This window comes from Magnolia sinica, chromosome 8, assembly GCF_029962835.1.
Source record: "Magnolia sinica isolate HGM2019 chromosome 8, MsV1, whole genome shotgun sequence".
Taxonomy (NCBI): Eukaryota; Viridiplantae; Streptophyta; class Magnoliopsida; order Magnoliales; family Magnoliaceae; genus Magnolia; species Magnolia sinica.
In genome coordinates, this window is record NC_080580.1 from 70,943,219 (window position 1) to 70,966,171 (window position 22,953).

Below are 22,953 nucleotides of genomic sequence, written 5' to 3' on the forward strand. Positions count from 1 at the left end.
ACGAACGACGCTTCGATTCGAATGGCCCACCGAATGAAAGCTTTTGATCATGGCGATCTCTCTTGCAGGTCCCGAAATCCACATGTTGAAAGTTTCTCTATTTTTTTTCCCAAATTTTTTGGATAATGACACAGTCCCGAACGATATTTGGTATAAATTTTTTTTTACTTTCTTGATGTCTTTCAAAGGGTTTCGTATCCTTGGACTGCGATACCAATAATATTGGCCGATGGTATCGATATTATGAACACTGCTTATACCCTTACACAATACAATTGGAATGGAGGGTTTTCTCATAAACCCTAAAGGAAGAGGAAGAACACCTTTTCAAAAGAAGGAAGACTTTTTTTTTTCAATCTTTCGGGTTGGGACCCCCCCCCCCCCCACTTTTATGTTGAAACTAAAAAAAATTTACAAACATGCCACTCACTTAAGTGACATGGCCTATCATCGAAAATAGGCAAATTAAAACACTTACGATCAATCTTAATTGTAAAATAAATCTTAAAAATAACAAAAAACATAAATAAAACAAGATTAGGGTCCAAGGGGCCCAGATTTGGTAGCCCGATGGCCTGATTGATAAGATCCAATTGTCAGATCGACATGAAAAAAATTCTATGACTAAAATTGTCCCCTAAGCAGTCCACATGCATCATCCCTAAGTAGGGTCTTCCTGATGCACGTCCAATGCATATGGGGTCTTCAAAGTGGCCCGATGGGCCCCATTTGGAAATCATTTCCTATCCACAAAGAGAGTTGTGCTGATGTGGGTGGTCACCTCCATCTTTGGTACACCCGAGTAGGTCCTCTGATGTCCCCATCAAGGGAACTCATTGCACATGTTGCATATCCCATTGATCTGATGGCCCTCACATGGATGGACTGTGTCCCCAAAGCCTCCCAAATTGTTGAAGGTCCTCTTCCAATCTTAGGCATTTTTCCCATTTAATGTGGATTTTTGGTGTATTTTTCTGAACCATGTATATGCTGGTCAACAGTGAATAGGTTAATCATCCAACTAAGGAGATTTCTTTCCAAGTGTGGTTCATCCACAATGGGAGCGACAAGATCAATGGTTTGGATCAGGAAACCATGGCCTCACCAGTGTTCGAAATATCGATATTGTGTTATGTATCACATCCTTGGGATATAGATACGTATCGGTTATCGCACGGGATATATTGTTTACATCGGGTAATTTACCTCACTTTTTGAGAAACATGGGGAAACATTAGGAAAATGATTGAAAATTTTTAATTAAACTTCAGGGATTGTTAAAAAAGACCTTAATACACACTTTTAAATAATAACATCTCAAAAAAGAAGTGCACATAATAGGTTTCCTTTATATAGGGTCCTAAGCTATGCGCTGTTTGACTGAACTAATGCAATTATATTCAAATTGAATGCATAACATTTAGAGTGTATGTGATGATCATTTCATCAAAGTTCAACACTCCTAAATACTTCGAAATTAGTCTTAATCGATAGCTGGTTGAAGGGAAATTTCGAAAAAAAATTAATATTTCAACAATTTTTTTTATTATTAATTGTTACATAAAAATGATTTTTATTTTCTGAAAATTAACAAGGACTTAACAAATTAGTAGATCAACCATCATACATGCTTGATTTCATATTTGGAGTGCAATATTGCAAGCAATTTGGGGGAAATTGGGAAAATTTTGAAAATTTCCAATTTTCCCCAAATCGGACCACTTACACTCAAAATTTGAAATTAGAGTGTATGTGATGATCATTTCATCAAATACTCCTAAATACTTTGAAATTAATCTCAATTGAAAATTTTGAAAAAAATATGGAGAACATAAAGAATCAGTGAATATCGAAATCAAAGCTCCAAATTCATGATTTTCATGCAAAACATGAAGAAACAATGGATTTATAACCATTTAACACTGACTTAACATGATTTCAATAAAAGAAGGGATCGAAAATTGAAAATGCTCACTGGATCGAACATGTGGGATATATCGGCACTAATTGTGCGTTTTGTATCGCACAGGTGGGATACAAGATATATCGTGAGATATATCGGCCAATATTGTCGATGTTTGGTTTCTTTTATCCTATTGTCTTCTAAAAATAAATCGAGTAGACTGTGTATATGCATGATATTTTCTAGTTCTATTGCTTCTCAATTGACATTATTTTCTTGCGTTTTCAGGATAAGCTCAGTACCCTCATCCCTAGGGAATTGTTACTCTCTTATTGAGGTAGTATTCTTTTCTGATTAATTATGTGATCCTCAACAGGAGACTTGGTTCTGTAGCTTGTATGAGGCCGACGGTTTAGTGATCCAAACCATTGACTCGACATGACTTTCAGTGGATGGAACCTTTGCCCAAACATCTCCTTGATAAGATAGCCCTAACCTTTGAACTGGTAGCCTGCAGATAGGTGGTTAAGAAAAGAAACAGAGAAATACTCTACATTTAATTGAAAAGCACCAAAGTTCGATGGCTAGGATCTTACAATCTGGGAGATTTTCAGTGCATGATCCATCCTTGGTGGGACTAGCAAATGAATGATTTGGATCCCAACCATGGTTCCACTTGTGCAAAATGAAAACAGATACTGCTATCACATCTCAAGGATCTTATGATTTTTCTTTTCTCATGTTCTTCTCCTTTATTCCCCCTTTTCCTTTTTAACTCTAAGCCTCTAAATTATAAACTAGAATTCTGATCTCATTTCTTTGGATATAATAGGTTTGTTATAAGTTGACCTTGGTTCTGATGTTGTGCAGGTTGATTTTTCATCCAATCTTTTAGTGGAGTTACCTGAGACATTTGGGAATTTGCGAAATCTAAAGGTCCATCTTCTTCTCATTTTCTGAAGTTGTTTACCTATACATTGTACTTTTATACATTTGAGTGGATATGTTATCGTAGAATAAGCCCTTTGATGCAAGGCCACCCAATCATCCAATGGGAACCAACAGTTGCCCATTGCTGGGAAATTGAAGATTAGGCTCATCTAACCATCTATATTGAAGATCTAGACCATCCTAGTGTCCATATTGAAGATCTGGACCACATCATGGGTCTAGATTGAGCTAATGGAAGATCAAGACTCTATCAACTGTCCTGTTGGTTATGGACCAGTTCAGCAATCCAATTTTGGACTGGGTGACTCACAAATCCAATTGATGGCCCATTTAATGGGCTGATTGATCTATGGCGCCCATATGCCCAATCAGCTGTCTTCAGGGGTTTTATATGAAGTCTGTATGAGGTATTTCGGTTTTTTTTTTTTTTAAATACCGGAAGTACCCCAATAGAGTTATATGGTTGTACAAGTATTTTTATCAGGTGGATACCATTGGAATTCCCTATTTAGTTTCCCTTCTTTTTTTATTTTTATTTTTTATTAGACCTCATTAATGATTAGTTTGAGTTATCTTGGGCAAACTTGTTCAAGACCTACATATTTCTAGGCTTGGTTTCTTCAATTCTAATTAGTATTGCAAAGAAAGCTGCATACGTACAGCCATGGGTATGATAAATTGATCAAGGGTATGATAAATAGATTTTTTAAAAAAATCTCTTTAATGGATTCCTGTGGTTGGAGTTCCCTAGGTGCGAGATACGTATAAGATCTAGAAGTGAGATTCTTCTAGATCCCTAAAGGTGAGACTCGTTTAGGAGTGTTTTCTTGTGGTGAGACTTCAAAAGACTATTGTCTTTCATCATTCTACATACCCTTCCACTACCTATTATTCCTGCTGCTACCTTGTTTCTGTGAGTGGTTTTGATTGCTTTCTAGAGAACTGAAGGATCCTATAAACTGTGAAATTAATTGGAATATGAAGGAGGACTTAAAAGTATTTGATTGCTATGTTTTTCTGTGATGATTTGAGGACAGTTAAATCTTAACTTCAGATATCTCCCCCAAATCACCCTTGCTTTACTTTACTTTTTTTTTTTTTTCCTCCAAACGAAGATGTAGTTTTATCAATATAAGGAGGAATCCTTCCCATTGTATGTATCCTATGTTTTTACTTTATATTTAACTTTATTGATTTTTCTAATCTCACATTGACCTTTCCATGTGAACTCTACACTGACCACACATGCCAACTTGTCATGTGTTGGACATCTGACCCATGCATCAAGTGGGATCCAACCTTCAGTGTGTACTGAGTTGGCTGAAAGGCAGGGATCAACTAATTAGGTTTGCTTCACACATAAGAGCAAGGTGAGAGTTAACGGAGAGTTCAACAATGTTCATTCAATGTAATTACGTGGCATCCTGACGAGTGGACCAACCTGACTTTTGGTGAAGGTTGTCTACATGGTCAGATGTCCAACTCACATGCTATGTCAACATTTGTGGCTGTCTGTGGGCTCACCAAAAAATAATGTTTGATGTAGGGGCATCTTGGTGCCACTCCAAGGATACACCGTATCTCCACACTAGGGTTGGGTTGGCCCACGAGGTGGGGCCTGTGAGATGTAGGATGGCCATGAGGTGGGATCCATGGCTGGATCATGCGATTTGAGGACCCGTGCGATGCGGGGGTTGCCCAACGGGAGGACTCGCTTGGGTTTGCTTGGAAGAGCCATAATATAGGGATAAATCGGTGCTCTCCCAACAATTTTGGAGCTTTTGGTGTATTGGCTGGTTACCCACTATCAAAGTGGTATTAGAGGCAGGAGCCCAAGGATCAAGTCTCCTCACTAGTGTGGGTGGATGATGCGTCGGCATCTTGGTGTGACTCCAAGGACTGTGAGATGCAGGATGACCAAAAGGTGGGACCCATTGTGGGATCGTGCGATTTAGGGACCCGTGCGACGCGGGGTTGCCCATGGGGAGGACTCACCTAGGTTTGCCTAGGAGAGCTAGAACATAGGGATAAATTGATGCTCCCCCAACAACTCTAGAGCTTTTTGTGCATTGATTGGTTGTCCGCTATCAAAGTGGTATTAGAGCGGGAGCTCAGGGATCAAATTTCCTCACCGGTGCAGGTGGATGATATGGGTGCATCTCGGTGCGACCCCAAGGATGCACCGTATCTCCACACTGGGGGTGGGATGGCCCACGAGTTGGGACCCATTGTGGGACCGTGCAATTTGGGGACTTGTGTGATGCGGGGGTTTCCCATGGGGAGGACTCACTTGGGTTTGCCTGAGAGAGCCGGAATATAAGGATAAATCGGTGCTCCCTCAATAGCTCTGGAGCTTTTGGTGCGTTGGCTGGTTGTCTGCTATCAATGTCATTAAAGTCGAAGTGTTTTGTTACTCAAATTGTTAAATGCAAGTAATTCGAGGGATTCAATCACTGCTTCCATTGGAGAGAACGAGTAGTACTGTTTCTGATTATTCGGTGCAAAAGCCCTACGTTATTCTTGAAATTTAAGAAAGGCATTACCAGATTAGTGGAATGAAAAGAGCAATTATATTGTTGAAAAATAAAGGCCATGTAGAATTAACTTATCCAAAAGAAAGTTGAACAGTAATGCCTTCCAAGGTGCTGGTTGGGGAAATCAAAATACATGAGCTCCTATAAATATTTTTCTTTGAATGATAACTGAAATTTAATAAAAAGAAGAAGAATCCAAAAAGAAGAATAACACCAAATGAAGAGAAGTCATTTGATGAACTCCTATAAATTAGAAAATAAACAATAAATAGTAAGTTGGATCCCGTTAATCCTTGTTCTACAATGGATACTCACCTAGCATTTTTCTATTTAATCCTTGCTCATGATTTTTGTGATCATGTATTCAGTTTGCAGTTAAATATCAGTATTGATGCACATATTGCACCCTTGGGATATGGAAACATACTAGTATCACATTTATTGGGGAATTATAGCTATTTGAGATAAACATGGGGAAATGGTGTTTTTCAATTCAACTTAGGACATGTTGAAAGAGACATGATTTCATGCTCACAACTCAAGTATCAATGATAATTTTAATTTTAATTTTAAATTTTTTAATTTTTTTTTAATTTTTTAATTTTTAAAAAAATTTCCAGTAGGGTAATGCATCGCAATATGTTCCTGATAAATATCAACGATACAGTGGAATTTTATGAAACCTTTTTTTTTTTTTTGATACTTGGGAATTTAATAATTCCCCCTTTTATTGTATTGGCCACATGCGATATCGATAGCATTGGCCGATAGGTTGATAATAATCACTGGTCGTAGTTGAATAATGTCTTTACTTTTTACTGTCAAAGGGTAGTTAGTGCACCAAATTGAGAACAAAAGCAAGCATTGGACTTTTGGTGTTAAAGTATTAAAAGTGTGGTTGACAGCCTTGTAACAAATACAACTGAGATTTTCAAAATATCGTGATATTTTCATGAAATAATCAACAAATGATATTATCGGGATAATTTCATGATAGTTTCAAAATCTCGGCTCTTTTCAATTTATTGCATTTTATCATGAAATTATTGCAATATGTAGAAATCATTTGATAGTTAAGATAATTCATTTATAGCTTAATATTTAAAATTTCTACTCCTCTTTTTTATTTTAATTTTTATTTATTTATTTATTTTTTTTAATTAATAATTTATAATAGTACTTTTTAATATTTTATGTTTAGCAGATTTTCCTGATTAAATCCAAAGGAAAAAGCGAACATCTGAATATCTCCTGAGAAATCCCCATGCCAAGAAATTGCCGAGAACAAGATTTGTCACTATGATTGAAAGTGGGGCTGCAGGAGTGCGCAACAATCTCACTAACACAGCTACCAATACCAACGAAAATGTCTTGAATCCAAATTCCAATGGCAATTCTAAGATCTGAATCCATAACTCCTCTGAGGAACTTTGACCATTCATGCCATTGAGAAACAGAAAGAAAAGGTCTGTCACCCAAGACTAGAATAGTGAATATAATTCTATCCAAATCATCATTTGGATGGAAAGAAATCCAAACATTGGGGTCGCCTGAATCTTTAAGCACAACATCTGATTCCCCAAGGCTGCACCTATCATTAGGCCATCACACAATTTCGTTAATGTACACCCCCGCTTTAAGGCAAGTGATCAAGCTCGATGGAAGTGCTTTCCATGAATTCGAATTTATCCCAATGGTGTAACACGGTCAACTTATTGGGAAATACCCTACTGAACTTTGGCTCTGTCCATTCATCCGGGGGAAAGTTCTCTACAAACAGGTACGAAACTCAGTAGCAACTAGATCATTCCCTGGATGGTTCCCCCTCAATTTTCTACGAACCACAGGAACCGTATCTACCTTCTCTCCAACCATTGCACAATAACCTCCCAATTTTGGGAATTCACCATATGATAAACGCCCAAAAGCCCGCTTAGAGTTAAGAGCAACACAACTGCAATTCCTATTTGACAAGAATGCACGAATAAGAGAATCTGAGAGATTGATAGCCTTGGTATCTGGAAGAGTGACGATGTTGTTTTCTGATTACTAATCACACTTCAAGAGAGCTCTTTTCAAGGGGCAGCCAAGGCCTATCACATTTCAAGAAATTAGCTTCATTTGCCACCTCCATGATCGCCTTCTCCTCAATTTTGAGTTCCCCCCAATTCACCGGCCTTTACCATTATGTAATACCTTTGCATCAGTAGGCCTCGTATATCTTAATCAGGCCCCTCCTTTCTTTTTTTTTTTTTTTTTTTTTGAGGACATCAGGCTTGGCTGAGCCATATCTGACATGGCTCACATGCCCGTATCAATATCACCATGAGTAACGAATACCCATGTCATGCCATATCCACCACAACAGATAACAACGATGAACTTGGGGGATCCAATATCACAGTTTGAGAGTCAATAGGTACCTATATCAAAATTTCACCCTGTCCTAGTCACTCACAGGAAGTTGAAAGAGCATATTTTGAGTTAAATTCGTTAAAGGATTTGTGGTCAGTATACATTTCTGTAGTAACAATGGTTTTTAGATAATAATTTGGAGAAATGCTCCAGTGCTCTCAGAGCACTATAAGTTATAGTGCTCCTAGTTGCATCAGTTGAATTAGACAATACAATCGATTGTTGTGAACTGCCCATTAAGTCCAGAACATATTTGTCAGGCTACCATATGAAAATTGTACTGATTGGATGATCCAATTCATCCTTTATTTGGCCTTATTTTCAACGGCCATCCTTTTTCAATTGCAGGGATGGGATGCTTGTTATCGCCTAAGAAAAGTGATTCTTTAGAATCATAAGCAATCGATGATGGCATTTAACAAATAGATGGATCAAAATGTTGATTGGACCTATTTTTGTGTAAATAATCTTTTGATTAAATGGTTAATATTTGTCAAATTGATGTGATGCTTGCATGGTTGCCCACGAAATTTGCATTGAGCCTAATGAATAGTCTAGATCAATGGATTGGACAGTCCCAAGTGTCTCAATGCAACTAAATGCAACTAGGAGCACTGTAACTTATAGTGCTCTGAAAATGCAGGAACATTTCAATAATTTGACTGCTAAGTTTGTGTTTTAGTTTTGCTTTTTTGAGTTTTTCATACTTCGCATGGATAACTTTTTTTTTTTCCTTCAAAACTCTAGTAATTCTAGGATGATCTTGTACGTAAAATAGTAATCCTTAATTCCAATGCAGGTATTGCATCTCAGCAACAATGGCCTTAAACTGCTCCCTCCTTCATTGTTCAAAATGTGCTCGAAGCTCTCAACCCTTGATCTCCATAACACGGAAATTACAATGGATATTCTTCGCCAGGTACCATCTTTGGCCTCGCCGTTTATCTACAATACCATCTGAGCCAGCTCTCTTTCAGGCGGAATTTAGCTTTTGCCTGCTTTCTTGTTTCAACACTTGTACGGCTTGTTGATTCTCTCACAGAGTATAACGACCAACCCACATGCGCACAGCTGCATGTCCAAAACATTTAAAACATGGAACCTAGATGGCAAATGGCCCCCAAATCAGATCAGACACAATCTTAACCTTACTTTTTCTGTGGAACCCGTCTACTTGGTTTCATTCCAATCCTACATCTGACGGCTATAAATTTGATTGTTTGGATCAATCCTTCCGTGTGATTTTGGAGATGTGGCCATCTTCAGTGGGGCCCAACATTTTGGTTGTTTGGATTGAGGTACACATATTACAGTGTAAAGTGGCTGTGTGCATGGATAAGTTTTGGATTATCATACACGGCCAAAGTATTTAAGTAAATTCATCACGTTTGATTGTCTATCTATTGCAGATTGAAGGGTGGGAAGAATTTGATGAGCGTCGCCGATCAAAGCACCAGAAGCAACTGGATTTCCGTGTTGGGCACTCTGCTGGATTTGATGAAGGAGCAGATAAGAATGAGGGACGTTAAATCCTTCAGATTGGGATGCCAGTTTTGTGAGAGGCCATACTTCCTTTGGTGCCTTCATTTTTGCAATCATAGTTAAATCCGGAACTTGTATAATCGTCAGGAGAAATTATGGGGTCCTAATGCATGAACGCCTGTGGTGTCTTGATGTGCCCATTCATTCCAGTGGGCCCATGGTTGGATAATCCAGAGCATTGGTCTGGTGGGGTTCACATTGTTGATGGGGATGCTTCGAAAATCTCACGAGTTTGAAGATCTACAAATAGTCGGATGGATAAAACCCTCCTCCAATTGGTATTGTTCATCCATGATGGGACCCATCAGATCAACAGTTATGATCACCTGTCCAGGGGCCTCGCCTTTAACTGGATGTTTAAGAGGACGTTCCGATGTATCAGAATCCTGTAATTTGTCCAATCTATAGACATCTATTTCAGAACGACTGCATCGAAACATTGCCACCATTTGCTCTGCTTTGAGCTACTGGAATCTCAAGAAGTGGATTTGGGATGCACCAGTAGCAGTACGATTTGAATGTGTATGAGATTATAGTGAATTAGTTCAAACGATCAAAGGCGACAGCTGAATCTCCTCTTCCTTCTTGCTTGCCCCTTTTGGTATGAAAAGAATCTGAACTCAGCCCTATACAGAGTAGACGCAGCTGAGTCAATATGATGTTGACTCGGATGAGTTGTGCCCGGGAGCCGAGTTCTAATTCCTTGTGCACGTTAAGACTCATGATTCCTCTCGATCTGGCACTTCATAGGAAGCATTCTATTTTTCCCCTTCGAATTTGGACTAGTTTTGGATGGCCCATGCACGAATAACATTCCAGATTGGAAACTTTTTAACCGGTCAATTTGATAAGAGGCGTTTGGATCCTAACTCCCAAGTTAGTTTAGATATGCTGTTTATGCCATAAGTAACTTATCTTGGTTTCTGGATAAATATTTGGTAAACAATGTAAAAGAAGAAAAAGTTTTCCAACATTTGTCGTCCATCATGTGGGGCCTACCTTTGATATGCGTCGTTGGTTGTGTGATCCCATTCTTCGATGTGGGCCATTTATTGTGCGGGACCCACCTTGGATGTGGGCCATTCATCATTAACGGCTGACCATCAATGTGCAGTATTCATTATTGTTCATTATGTTGGCCCACCTTGATGTTTGACATCCATCACATCATGTGGGGCCTACTATCAATGTTATTGTCCATCATGTGGCGACCACTTTCAATATTGACTGCTCATTATGTAAAGCCCGCCTTTGATGTGAACTGTCCATCATGTGGGGCCTGCCTTGGGTATGGGCCACTCATCATTAGGGTTGACCTTTAATGTGGACCATCCATCATGTGGGTCTAGGGATATGTGCAGGCTACGATCAACAATTGTTGATTGGAATTTGAACTGCCTGTAGCAACCTTTGTTTTTTTGTTTATTGTTTTTCCTCCTAAAATCAATGCAATCTAACCATTATGTAATCAACCATGTGAAGTTGGAGGTTTGTGGTTTGACAAATTGTTTTTTCTATGGTGGCCTAACATGTTTGTGTATGTGCAATCCAATGTGTTTATTTTGGTGTCTATCGAGTGAAGAGACCTCGTGGGTAGTCGTAGTTGGATATTTTTCTTCATATGAACGACTTGTATTGCCCATCATATGGACCAAGTGTGAAATATGAAGACCTCACTTTCGTAGGCCTTTCTCTGGGCGCGAAGTTATCGTTTCGAGACCTATCAACTCCTTATAAATCTAGATATTCAGATCTAGCCACTTCTTGTCATCTATCGAAACTTAAACTTGGATCACACTGGCCTCACATGATTATGATATTATACAAAATTTGGACCCCGATCTATGATCCTACACTGTTGAACGCTAAAGTCTGGTCCTTCCTTTTGAAACAGAAGGTGATATTTTAGATCTAAGCTTTTCCCACCATCCATCAACCACCAAATTTTATCCAATCGTTTACCTATCTTGATTACATATTTACTCCAAAATTTAGTTTTGATCATTAGTTATTGACTGTTAATTGAGATCAAGTTCGTTTTGGGCATCCGATAGGAGAATTCCAAAGGTAAACTTATCTAAGGTTCGGATATGCTTCATATTTGGGCTCATGGGCCGACACGACCTGCTTAGACCAATGAATGTCATGGATTCCCTAAAAATATTATGACGGATCCTACTTTATACTTGCACCCAATGGATAAGGTTCCCTCACATATAAAAACGTGTTTGAAGGAAACTTCCTTCCCTAAAATTTCTAATCTCGAAAGAAGCTCTTCAAACCTTAAAAGGTGAACATCTTCAATTAATCTAGATCATGTGGTCCATCTGTGAACATCTTCAATTAATCTAGATCATGTGGTCCATCTGATTAATGGATCTACCTCATTTTTAACCCCATGTCCTAACATGACACAGAGAAACTGATGAACGGGGTGGATCACTTACAAACACCATAGTGGACCCCACATTATCCCCATTTTTGTCGGCATCCAAGCTATCTCACGTAAGAGACGTGTTGGAGGAAATTTCCTTCTCCAAATCTCTCTATCGTGTAGATTAGTGTGACCTACCTACTTGTTGGATCTGCATCACTTTCGAGCTCATGACTATTATGACCGAGCTAAAACTAATGGACGGAGTGGATCTTTCGAGGGACATCACAAGTGGACCACACCTCCCTCAGTCAATCACTAGACCAAGAAACGCATGCAACGGGTGCAACCGACTTCCCACACGAAAGTCGTTTCAACGGGGAACATTGTCTGATGGTGTAGCCCACTCTATGCTCAGATCTGCTTCATATTTAGGCTTGTAGCCCACGATGACCTACTAAATCTAATGAATGGACTAGATTTCATAACAAACATTACAATGGATCCCAACTGGCCATTGAAAATGTGTCTAAACCATGGGATTTCTGTCCGTTGGAACAACGGTCGAAAAAATCGGTAGGAAGAGGAGTTTTCCACCAGGAAACTTCCGATTCTGGATTAGGCTCTAATCCAAGCCGTCCAAGCCTTGGATAAGGGATTTCCGAGCCTTCCCAAGCTGGCGAAAATTTGCAATACAACAGAGAATGGTATTCCACTGTTTCCCACAGGAGCAAACTCAGCCGGAGGAAGCCGTTGTTCCAAGAAACTGCTCTACGCCTATGATCCAACATAAAAATCCAAGACTTCCACACGGTGGCATGCCCAAAACCGACCAAATGTATGGAGGAAACAGAGAGAGATCGATAGTGCAGACAATGCTTTCGTCGTCCTATTTTCTTGGCTACGCACACAAGGATTCCTCTGTTGTGAAAACATGGGCCGCGTAATGAATTCGCAGGAAGAGTCTGGAAAGTTCACACGGGTATAAATTCTCCCTCGTCCTGGAGAGAAACACAACGAAAAAGAAGGAAAAGAAAAAAGAAAAGAAAAGAAAGAAAAAGGAAAGAGAAAGAGAAAGAGAAAGAAAGAAAGAGAGAAAGAAAGGAAGAAAGAAAGAAAAAAAAAGAAGGAGAAAGAAAAGAAAAGAAAAAGAAAGGAAGGAGTGCACCAGTCTGCCTAATTGCTGTTCAGAAACAGTTTAGGTTCAACCGAGCTCTTTTCTTTTCCTTTCTCTTCTAACTCTTCCTATCCCTCCATAACAAAGGAGGGTAAGAGAACTGGTTTTGATCTTAAGATTACCCTAAGTCTTTAACCTTACTAATAGCTGATCAAATAACTAAAGGTGATGATTTTATCCCTTAAGCTTACTTTAATTTAAGTAGATATGCTTTGACTCACCTGTTACATATTATGTTTTCATGTTTTTATAATTTTTTTCTTGCAATTATTTAATTTATCATCAGCGGTTATCTACCCTTTTGTGAATTATGATATGACGTCAATTACAAGTAATCCTTATGAATTTATGTGGAGTGATAGATATAGGCCTTGCTCTTGCCGTTACCAATTTTGTTGAATTAACCGTACCTACTCATCTATTTGTTGAGTTGACCCTTGCCACTCTACTTTTTTGAGTCGGTCGTTACCACTCTTCTCCTTATTGTGTTGGCCATCGCCACTCTTCTTTTTGTTGAGTTAGCCATTGCTACTCTCCTTTATATTATGTTTGCCATTGCCACTTTTATCTTTGTTGAGTTGGCCATTGCCACTCTTCTCTTTATGTTATTGGCCTTGTGCTATCTACCTTTAAAAGGCTTAGGTATGTGACTTGTTATTTCAAAGCTCTCATGATTCAGTCTATATTCTCTATAACTGCAAGCAATGTGTTAAGATGTATCACAACTAGTGATTCAAATATTTTTATTATGGACGTAATGTGCTCTGGGTAGAGACCCTCTTGGTCGTTAAGTAATTCCATGGGTTTTGGGTAGTGGTGCACAAATCAATGTGTGTAATTTGCAAATATAGTGTCATGTTACTTCTGTGATTGGATGTCACAAATAGTCGCTATATGAACAAATCGGGTCACATAATTCATCCGACTCATGTGTTGTGCGCCTTGAGGTGTTCACGTAATTCCACGGTAGTGTCGGACATGCTAGTGAATCTCTGTAGTGTGAGAATGCGAGGCGATCCGGGTTTTCTATGAATCGTATTTCACATTGTAATGATCACTATGTATGATGAGCCGCACACGCTTTGCTAGGCATGCATCTCATAGAGGTTGTTTGCGTATGCTGATACCCTCGTATTAGTGGAGTATGGGACGTATCAAAATCTTTACTTTACTTTTATGAATCTGTTGAATTATTGTTAATCTTAAAGGATAACCATCACTATGAGTAGGGCGTTGACCCTCTCCAACCGTACAGATGATGCATGTGACGTACAGATTGAAGACCTAGAGGACCATCTCCTTATGAAAGATTATGTTGAAAGAATAAGAAGATAGTTCTATGACTTAGTTTTATACTTCTGCTGTGAACTCTGATAATATAATAAACTCCCATTGAAAGGGCATTTGACATTTTGCTAAATTCTCTTATTGTTATAGAATGAGAATTACAGTTGATTTTATTCTTATGAATAGTTACCTTCATGAATGTATCTGGATGTGATTTAAATGAAAAAAATAAGGTGCGGGTTTTAAAGCATCCAATTCATTCATTTATTAACATCCAGTTTTCTTGGGCACGAGTACAAACTCTGGCCATAAAAATTCGGGATGTTACAGTTGGTATCAAAGTATGAGAATGAGATTAACTAGGCCTAAGGGAGTGAACCACCATAAACTTTTAGGACATATAATGAATTAGATACATACACTCAATGGATTCCCAAAGGAACTAGGGAGTTGAGAAATTAGAAGCACATATTCAGGTTCCCCATTAGAAATATTAAGGTAGACGTGAAATCTAGAAACCATAAACCTAGATACCCCCATAATAGATTCTCCAAAATCTGAATAAACCTGTCTGAATTAAAAATCATCCTTAGATAGGATCATCATCAGGAAGAACAAGGTTCCCTTCCAGGAATCGAGGCTTCCTTGAATGTTCCAGAATTTATGACTATTTCAATGAAATTTTGATATGTTGCAAAACCTCCACTAGATACAGGTAGAAGCAGGAAATTCTGAAATTTTTTCCAATAGATCACGTAGATCTCCGTCAACATTCCTCTAAAATTTCACTTCCATTATCATCTAGTCCAGTTAGGATGCTCTTATGGTGAAACGAAAAATTTCACGGTATTCTCTAAAAATTTAGAATGATCAAGACCACAGGTTTATAGAACCATAATCAGGTAAGGCGTAAGTGGGTTAATCCAATTAACAAATCTTGGGGTTGAGATTTTGTTTAAGGGGGTTAGGCTGTAGCGTCTTGATTTTCAGATAGCCAATTATACGCATGCTTAGACATATACCCACTAACGAGTAATATATTGAAAACTTGAGCATAATGAATAAGTGAGGATGATAGAAGTAAGTTCGGGTAGACTACCAGGTAATTAGAGTACACAGTGAAAGCTTAATGGGCCACGTAGAATTGTCCCTTACGAGAAATAAGATTTCGTGATTTTCTTTTTGCATGAGTTTAGAACAATCAAGATTATGGACTGATGGAACCATGTTTTACGCGAAATTGCGCAGTTTGACTCAAATTCTAAGTCCTAGAAAATCTCAAAATGATCCCAATGCCCTGATTAAGCAAAGGATCGAGATTTAACAGGATTATGAATTGATACCAGTAAACCCTCAGTACTGTGCAGGCAAAGAATCTATGTATTGGGTGTAAACCCATTACAACCATCTATTTATATTAGCTCGAACACAGGAAGTAGGGAATCCTTAGAGGCATGGCTTGTATAATAAAAATATTAAATTTTGGGGGCGAAATTATGTTTAAGGGGGGTAGTTTGTAACACCCCGAATATTTCAATACTTGAGTATTAAAAGTTCTCGAGTGTTACCATGAAAAGTAACATAATATGTACATGTGTACGATACAAATCTAATTATCCTAACCTTACATCTATTCCTTGACACGAATATAACCGTTGAGAATGATCTCCATTCATATATCCAGTAATCTGACTGTTGATTTTGAGACAAGACCATCCATCATGTAATTTGACGTGTGTACTTTTCCTTAAATGAATTGACGAATCACTCCCTATCCATAATGATTTAGATGTAAGTTCTTCTGTAAGAATTGTTTGGAAATGTACATATAACCATGTAGAACTATTAAATTTCACAAAACTCTTAGATCAACAATAATTACAAAAATGCCACTGACCTAGACTCCTAAATTTTAGATGAAGACCCCACTTTGGTAGGCTTTTCTTTATGTGCGAAGTTATCTTTTCGAGACTTATTAATTCCTCATAAATCTAAATCTTCAGATCTAACCACTTCCTGCCGTCCATTGAAACTCAAACTTGGACCACACTTGGCCTCACATGACTATGATATTATACAAAATTTGGACCCTGATCTATGATCCTACACTGTTGAATGTTGAAGTCAGTTCATTTTGAAAATTCACGATGTTACAATAGCTTTCCCAGGCCTTCATCAATCGATTCACATACAATCTCAATATGGCACTAAGGAGGGCTGATTTGGTAGCCCTAAGGTAGAAAAGTGATGATACATTGTCAGCCTATGTCGGATGTTAGCGAGTTATGGCCGCCAGAATATGAACCCCATTGATGAAGAGTAGAAAATCTTCATGATTGTCCACTCGACGAACCTGAGTATTTCAGTGTACTTGAACTAATACCCATATGAAAATTTTACCAAACTCATTTATGCAGGGGAGAAAATTGAGCCCGGAACAATTACGCCCTGACCGTATTAAACCGCTCTAAAAAAACGGAACAAGCTCGAGGGCAAACCCTCAAGACATGAAAATGGAAATCGTTTGATTCAATGTTCGAAGGAGGTCAATAACATCATCGCTACTACTTAAGGCAGTCAATATGCTACCCAACAAGGATGCCAACAACATCATCAATATCAACCTCAATGGTACTAACAAAGATATCAACCTCGTCCACCTCGACAAATTCCACAACCACCATCGCAACCACAACCACAACAACAACAACAATTCAGGGGTAACATGCAAACCCTAATCAAAACCTACAGATGACAAGGGAACATAAGAAATTCACCTCGCTCAAATAAATATACGGCCAGATCATGGCTATGTTGGTGTAGAAGTAACTTTTGTCTCCCCTACAACCTAGGCCACCTCCGAATCATCTTCCGCCCAAATATAACAAGCACGAGTATTGTGCATACCACTAGGGTTGAGGTCACACCACAAATCGATGCTTTTTCACTTGGGCATGCAGTCCAAGATTTAATCGATAACCAAAAGATCGTGATCTCAACTCATGAAACAATTCTTGCTGCTGCACCCACCAACATCGTCTAAAATCCTCTACCACAACATCAAGCGGGCCCCATCACATAAAGCAACCCTGCCATCAATTTTCTTAAGGAGGAGAGAATCGATGTCTTCTTCTCCCCTATCCAGTCTATCCATACTATTATAAATATCCCATTAGTCTTGCTAGGGGCACCACAGGCCCTACCTCTACAATCCGAGCCAATAATTCTCCAAGGGAGACACGACTGTTATCTCCTCGCACCAACTCCCAACAATAGTGAGTCATGGGAGCCAGTCATGCTGGAAGGTGCATCCTCCAATTTCGACCCGGTCATCCTACAAGGGGCATTCCCAGCACTTGAACCAGTAATCCTGGAGAGGGTCTTCTTTTTGCATCCAACAACATTCCCATCGGTCATATAAATGGTCTTACCAGCAGATCCAATGATCTTAGAAGGAGATCCATCAACATATGAGCCAGTGTCCTATAAGGGACAGCTGAAGCACGAGCCAACGATTTCCCCAGAACTTTTCCTTTCATGCCGCATCAACTAGCTCACAGAAGGAGACTCACGAGATAATAGCGAGAGGCCATGCGAGAATGCTTCATTGGGCCAATATTCATCCCGTGGGGACCCGTCTTACCAGAAGATCCGATGATCTTAGAAGGAGATCCATCAACATATGAGCCAGTGTCCTGTAAGGGACAACAGAAGCACGAGCCAACGATTTCCCTAGAACTTTTCCTCTCATGCCGCATCAACTAGCTCACAGAAGGAGACTCACAAGATAACAGCGAGAGGCTATGTGAGAATGCTTCATTGGGCCAATAGTCATCCCGTGGAGACCCCATCATCAAGAGCGGTTATCCCCGAGACACATGGTCACCATGACAAGGTAACCCTCCCAGAAGTCGAGGCCTCAATGGCATCTTTATAAGCACCAATGATCTTGGAGGGGCGAGAACCTCTTTCCTACAAGGCAGTGCCATGGCATTACTTGGAATGTGATGAAGTGGGGAATATGAACCCCTATGGGTGATGCATTCAAAGAGAAGGGACAAATTGAAGTGACTCGAAAAGCGCTCTGTCTAGTTTAGGCAACAAAGGAGAGGCAACATATGATGTAGCCACATAGTTGAAGACAATCCCGGCCCAAATCTCTATCTGAGAATTACTCTACACATCGCGCATGCATAAAGAATTGTTCGCCAAAACTGTAAGTGGAGCTATCAATGTCCTAGAGGAGGGGGGATGAATAGGACTTAATCAAATTTTGATAATCAATCTCAAAAAATAAATACAGAGCAACAATTAATATTGAAATATTGATTTCAACTGAGTTGTAGGAAAACATTCGCCTAATCTCTTAGGTAGGACAAACTTATTTCACGACTTTCTTGATTTCAATGTTTCAAGATAATAAACACGAGGAAAAGATTATCAATCACCAAGACAACCAACGTTATAGTGGTTCGGTGTTAACACAAACCCAAAATTACCTCTCCATGTAATTTTAGCTTTCCACTATAATAAATATTTTCACAGGCTAACCTCAACAACCTTTTATAGTTTGTGATTTTCACATGCTATTACAACTAACCTCAAGTGATTTTAATGAGCTTATCACTTCTCAACCTGATGAGAATTTTTCGGACAATCTCAATCAATCCAAAGTAAAAGTAATTTACCGAATGAAAACATATATTCTTGAAGACATGAGTCGAAGTGAAAATATCGGTGAAGCCTTTGAAGATGAAGCTTCAGTAGATGCAGTGATCCCTTCTTTTTTTTAGATGAAGATAAATCAATGTATACACAACTAAGAAGGATCTAGGGATATATAATTTTTAAAGAGAAAAACCTTAAAAGCTACAAATTCAATCAAATATTCTCAAGTTGAGTATATGCCACTCTCTATTTGAATTTAACAATACTTGAGAAGAAAATTGAATAAGCTACAATATAATATAATAATGACAATGCAAATAGCTTGAAAAGAAGAAGATTTTTCGCTTTTGTTTTTTTATATTTTCTCTCATTTTTTTTTGTTTTAAAATAATGAGAAATGAGCTCTATTTATAACAAAAGATTTGAGTTTCAGTTAGCCTAAGAATCTCTTTAGTTGGCCAGATTTTCACGATTTTGTTTCAATGGCTAACATATTTCACGGGATCTGATTTGAATCAATCTTAGGCTGGCTTGAGACAGGATTCGACTGGCCTGCGATTCCTTCAGCTGGCCGGAGACAGGGTTTAACTGGTCGAAGATAGAGTTGGGCTAGCCAAACAACCTTGAATTTTAATGTAAACATGTAATAAGTTATAACTTAGAAAACTACTAAGATGTGCTTTAACTTAGGGTCTTTCCTAAGGTCTTCTTTACATTCAGGTTGACATACAATTGATTCTTCTCTTGAAATTCTTCCAATCCTTCTAATCTTAAGATGTTGAGCCGTGCTCTGCTCTTGAAATGTTGAAGTGAGCTGAAGTTACATACAATATATATTTTATCTACGAAATTTGATAATCTACTTGTGTGCTTAAATTGTTAGCACTTATAAAAACTCTGAGTGACGTGCACATCGCCTCGGATACTCCACCAGAGAGGATCGCACCCAGGATTAGACAACTTCCTACTCCATGGGCCATCACACTTACTGACAATGAGCTGCCTCTTGAAGTCTAAAATCATGAAAGATCATTGAACATAGCCTTGCGCTATAAGGACCTACAAGTCCCACTGGTCCTCTACAATGGCTCAAGATTGAACATGTGCTTGCTTCAGATGTTTGTGTGATTGGGAATCGAGCCATCTTCCTTCCAGCCATGTAACGTGAGCATCAGAGCCTTCGATAACTTCCATTGAACTGTAGAACAAGACATAGACATCAAAGTACAAATTGGCCTAGACATTTCAGTTATCACTTTCCTAGTCACAGATGTTGCCGCCTCATTCAACATGCTTCTAGGAAAGCCATGGCTTCACAAGGTTGGAGCTATCCCATCCACACTCCATCAGTGGGTAAAGTACATCCTAAATAACAAGGTGATTTTTGTTCTGGTCAAACCAGATATCATCATCCATGGAAGTTATAGCGTGCTAGAGCCGGGCATCCCAGTTATCGACATTCAGTACTTCGAAGAAGACGTCACCTTCAACAGTTTTGAATTCAAAACTGTGAATGTGATCGCTGATCCTTCACCGATGAATGCTGAGTATGTCTTTCCGCCTGCAGAATGCCAAAGTGTCGAATATTGTGCAAAGAACCATTATAAAACAAGGGCAGTAGAGACGACATACAACTATAGAAAGTGGGGGTTTGGGATTGTAATGCCCCGTGTTTTCAGGACCCGAGTATGCGACTCGTTTCCCAAAAACCAGAGTGTTAACTTATAAAGAGCCAAATCCCATATATAATCTTTTTTTTCCTTCATTAAAGTTAATAGATAAGCGTACAATGGACAAGTCGGTATAAAGAAAAATTTACATTTTATTTAGAATATACAAGAGGTTGCCCATAATGACTTATACAAACAAATGTCCCAAACATACAATTACAAGTGAAATGATGTTACATGTAACCAAAGCAAAATATAACAAATCTGGAACTGTAAAGCTATGTAGCAACTCTTGACAATACAATCATGCATCTTCAACAGTGGTACTCTGCTTCTCATCAGTCTGAACCTGAAACTTAATTGAGCCACCTGTGCTACCTGTACGATTATATATTTGATGGATGAGTGGCCAACTCAATGCGAATTTCCCTCAAGATTACACACCGCCGCATTAGGTAAGCATAGTTATAAAGCAAAACATACAAAACAATACATGATGTAAGTCTTATTAGATGCATGGATGCGTGAATGCAATCATCGCCTCAGGGATGCTCATCCGTGCGGAATTTGGGCTCGTTACCCATGCAATCATCGACTTGAAAAAATCATCCAGTTGGACAAATACGTTCATCACGTACGATAGCAATAGATATGTGCCATATATGCATGATTAGCCAGCCCGTTATTAGTTCAATTACAACCAACCAATTTAAATAAGCTCAAAGGTTACTACGGGGGCTTGTCACCAATGTAGGCCAACAACTCGGGCATAAGTCTCATACCACCATCCCCGGCTCATGAGACTACCATCCTAGGATGTTTAATGGAAACCCGTCGACTAGTGGCCAATCATATTACAGTATATGGGGCTTACCACCGCAGGGTTGTATAGGATAAAATGTCAAACTCATCTAGGGCAAGTACTAAAACAAAACCACGTAGGGCGAATATCAAAATAAAGCCACATATGGCAATTAGTAAAACTAAGCCACGTAAGGCCAATATCGAAACCATGCGATAGGAAACCATCCTTAAAACCGTTGGACACAACAACCCTGGATGGTAGGCCCACATCATTTATCAATTTAAACCACCACTCAATCACTAAGCTGAAGGTCCATTAAAATTACAACTGGTCAGGTTACATCCCAAGTATGGGTGTACATTTATAGGTGGGCATTTTTCACTAATATACCAGTTTAAGTTCCATAAGCAATTCACAAATAATCCACAAGCATGAGATAATATGCAGGACAAATATTAAGCATGAAACCTAGCAATTTGATTCCAACAATTATACATGTTATTATAAGATAGAAATATCAATTATCAATTTAAATTAAAATAAAACTATACTTAAGCTAATGATAAAATGGAAAGCTCAAGGGGAAGAAATCATCACCTTATACTTTGAATCACCAACTGTTGTCGCTAAGAAGCATGTGCACCCTTAGAATTGAATCCTACCATGGATTGTGAAGTTGTATATAAGATCAAGTTTTCTACAAAGTACTTATGGTCAAGATTAATTACAACCTAGGGTTTGGATTACTCATTTTTAAGGTTTTGATGTAGAACTTAGGGTCTTATTCTAAAGGTTAGTCCTATACTTAGATTCTAGGTTTTGAATCCTGAATTATTATTATTATTATCACTGTTGTATGATGGATTAAATACTATTATAGATCCAAATCTCACACATTATCTAGGTTTAGGTTATTGTCCTGTAATTTAGGTTGCTTATGTCTAGGGTTTTACCCTAGAGTTTAGGTTTAGGGTAGATCTTTTAAGTTGAACCCCAGTGGTGTGTAATTGATTATAATGTTAATTTAATAATTATAAAATATTTATCAACATCAATATTACAATTAACGCTAGCTATCGCAGCAACGATAATCATCATGATGATATCAAATTTTACAATCTACTATCAATGATAATATTCAAGCATGATAGATAAAATGCTAATATTTAATAACCTTAAAATCTTTTGTTTATTTATAATAACTAATATAAGCATGGATAATTTTCTAATAGTTAATCATTCTATATAATTGCAAATATCATAGTAATACTAATGATAATAAATAAATACTAAGACCTATTATTAATGATGACAAAATACTAATAGTTAATAATGAAAATTTTATTTTATATGTAACACTAATATCGATATAGATAATTTACTAACTGTTATTCACTCCTAATACTCATCATCCTAATAATGATAGAAGGGCAAAAATGGAAATTGCAATTGAAAGAATTTCGATATGGACGAGAGACATGGACTCACCTTAGTTGACTCGGTTCGAGTCGAGTTGACTCAGCTCCACTTAACTGCCCGCCTTTCCCTTTCTCCTTCTCTCTCTTCCCCTTACTTAGAGAGGTCTAGCGGCCCCTGGACTCAACCCAACCAATGGGTCTGCAGGCTG

General features: G+C 38.4%; 1 protein-coding gene across 4 annotated transcripts in view; it reads left to right on the forward strand.

The window, feature by feature from the left end:
• The window catches only part of LOC131253410 (LRR repeats and ubiquitin-like domain-containing protein At2g30105), a 50,971-nt gene extending 41,045 nt beyond the window's left edge, over positions 1-9,926 (forward strand). For 2 of the 4 annotated variants that reach the window (XM_058254394.1, XM_058254391.1), the window contains 4 exons: positions 2,192-2,240; positions 2,774-2,839; positions 8,603-8,722; positions 9,213-9,926. In XM_058254394.1, the coding sequence (XP_058110377.1) occupies positions 2,192-2,240; positions 2,774-2,839; positions 8,603-8,722; positions 9,213-9,332 (355 nt within the window). In that variant the 3' untranslated portion in view covers positions 9,333-9,926. The remainder of the gene's footprint in view (positions 1-2,191; positions 2,241-2,773; positions 2,840-8,602; positions 8,723-9,212) is intronic. The other 2 variants (XM_058254393.1, XM_058254392.1) reach the window with 2 other exon arrangements.
• The last annotated feature ends 13,027 nt before the right edge of the window (positions 9,927-22,953 follow it).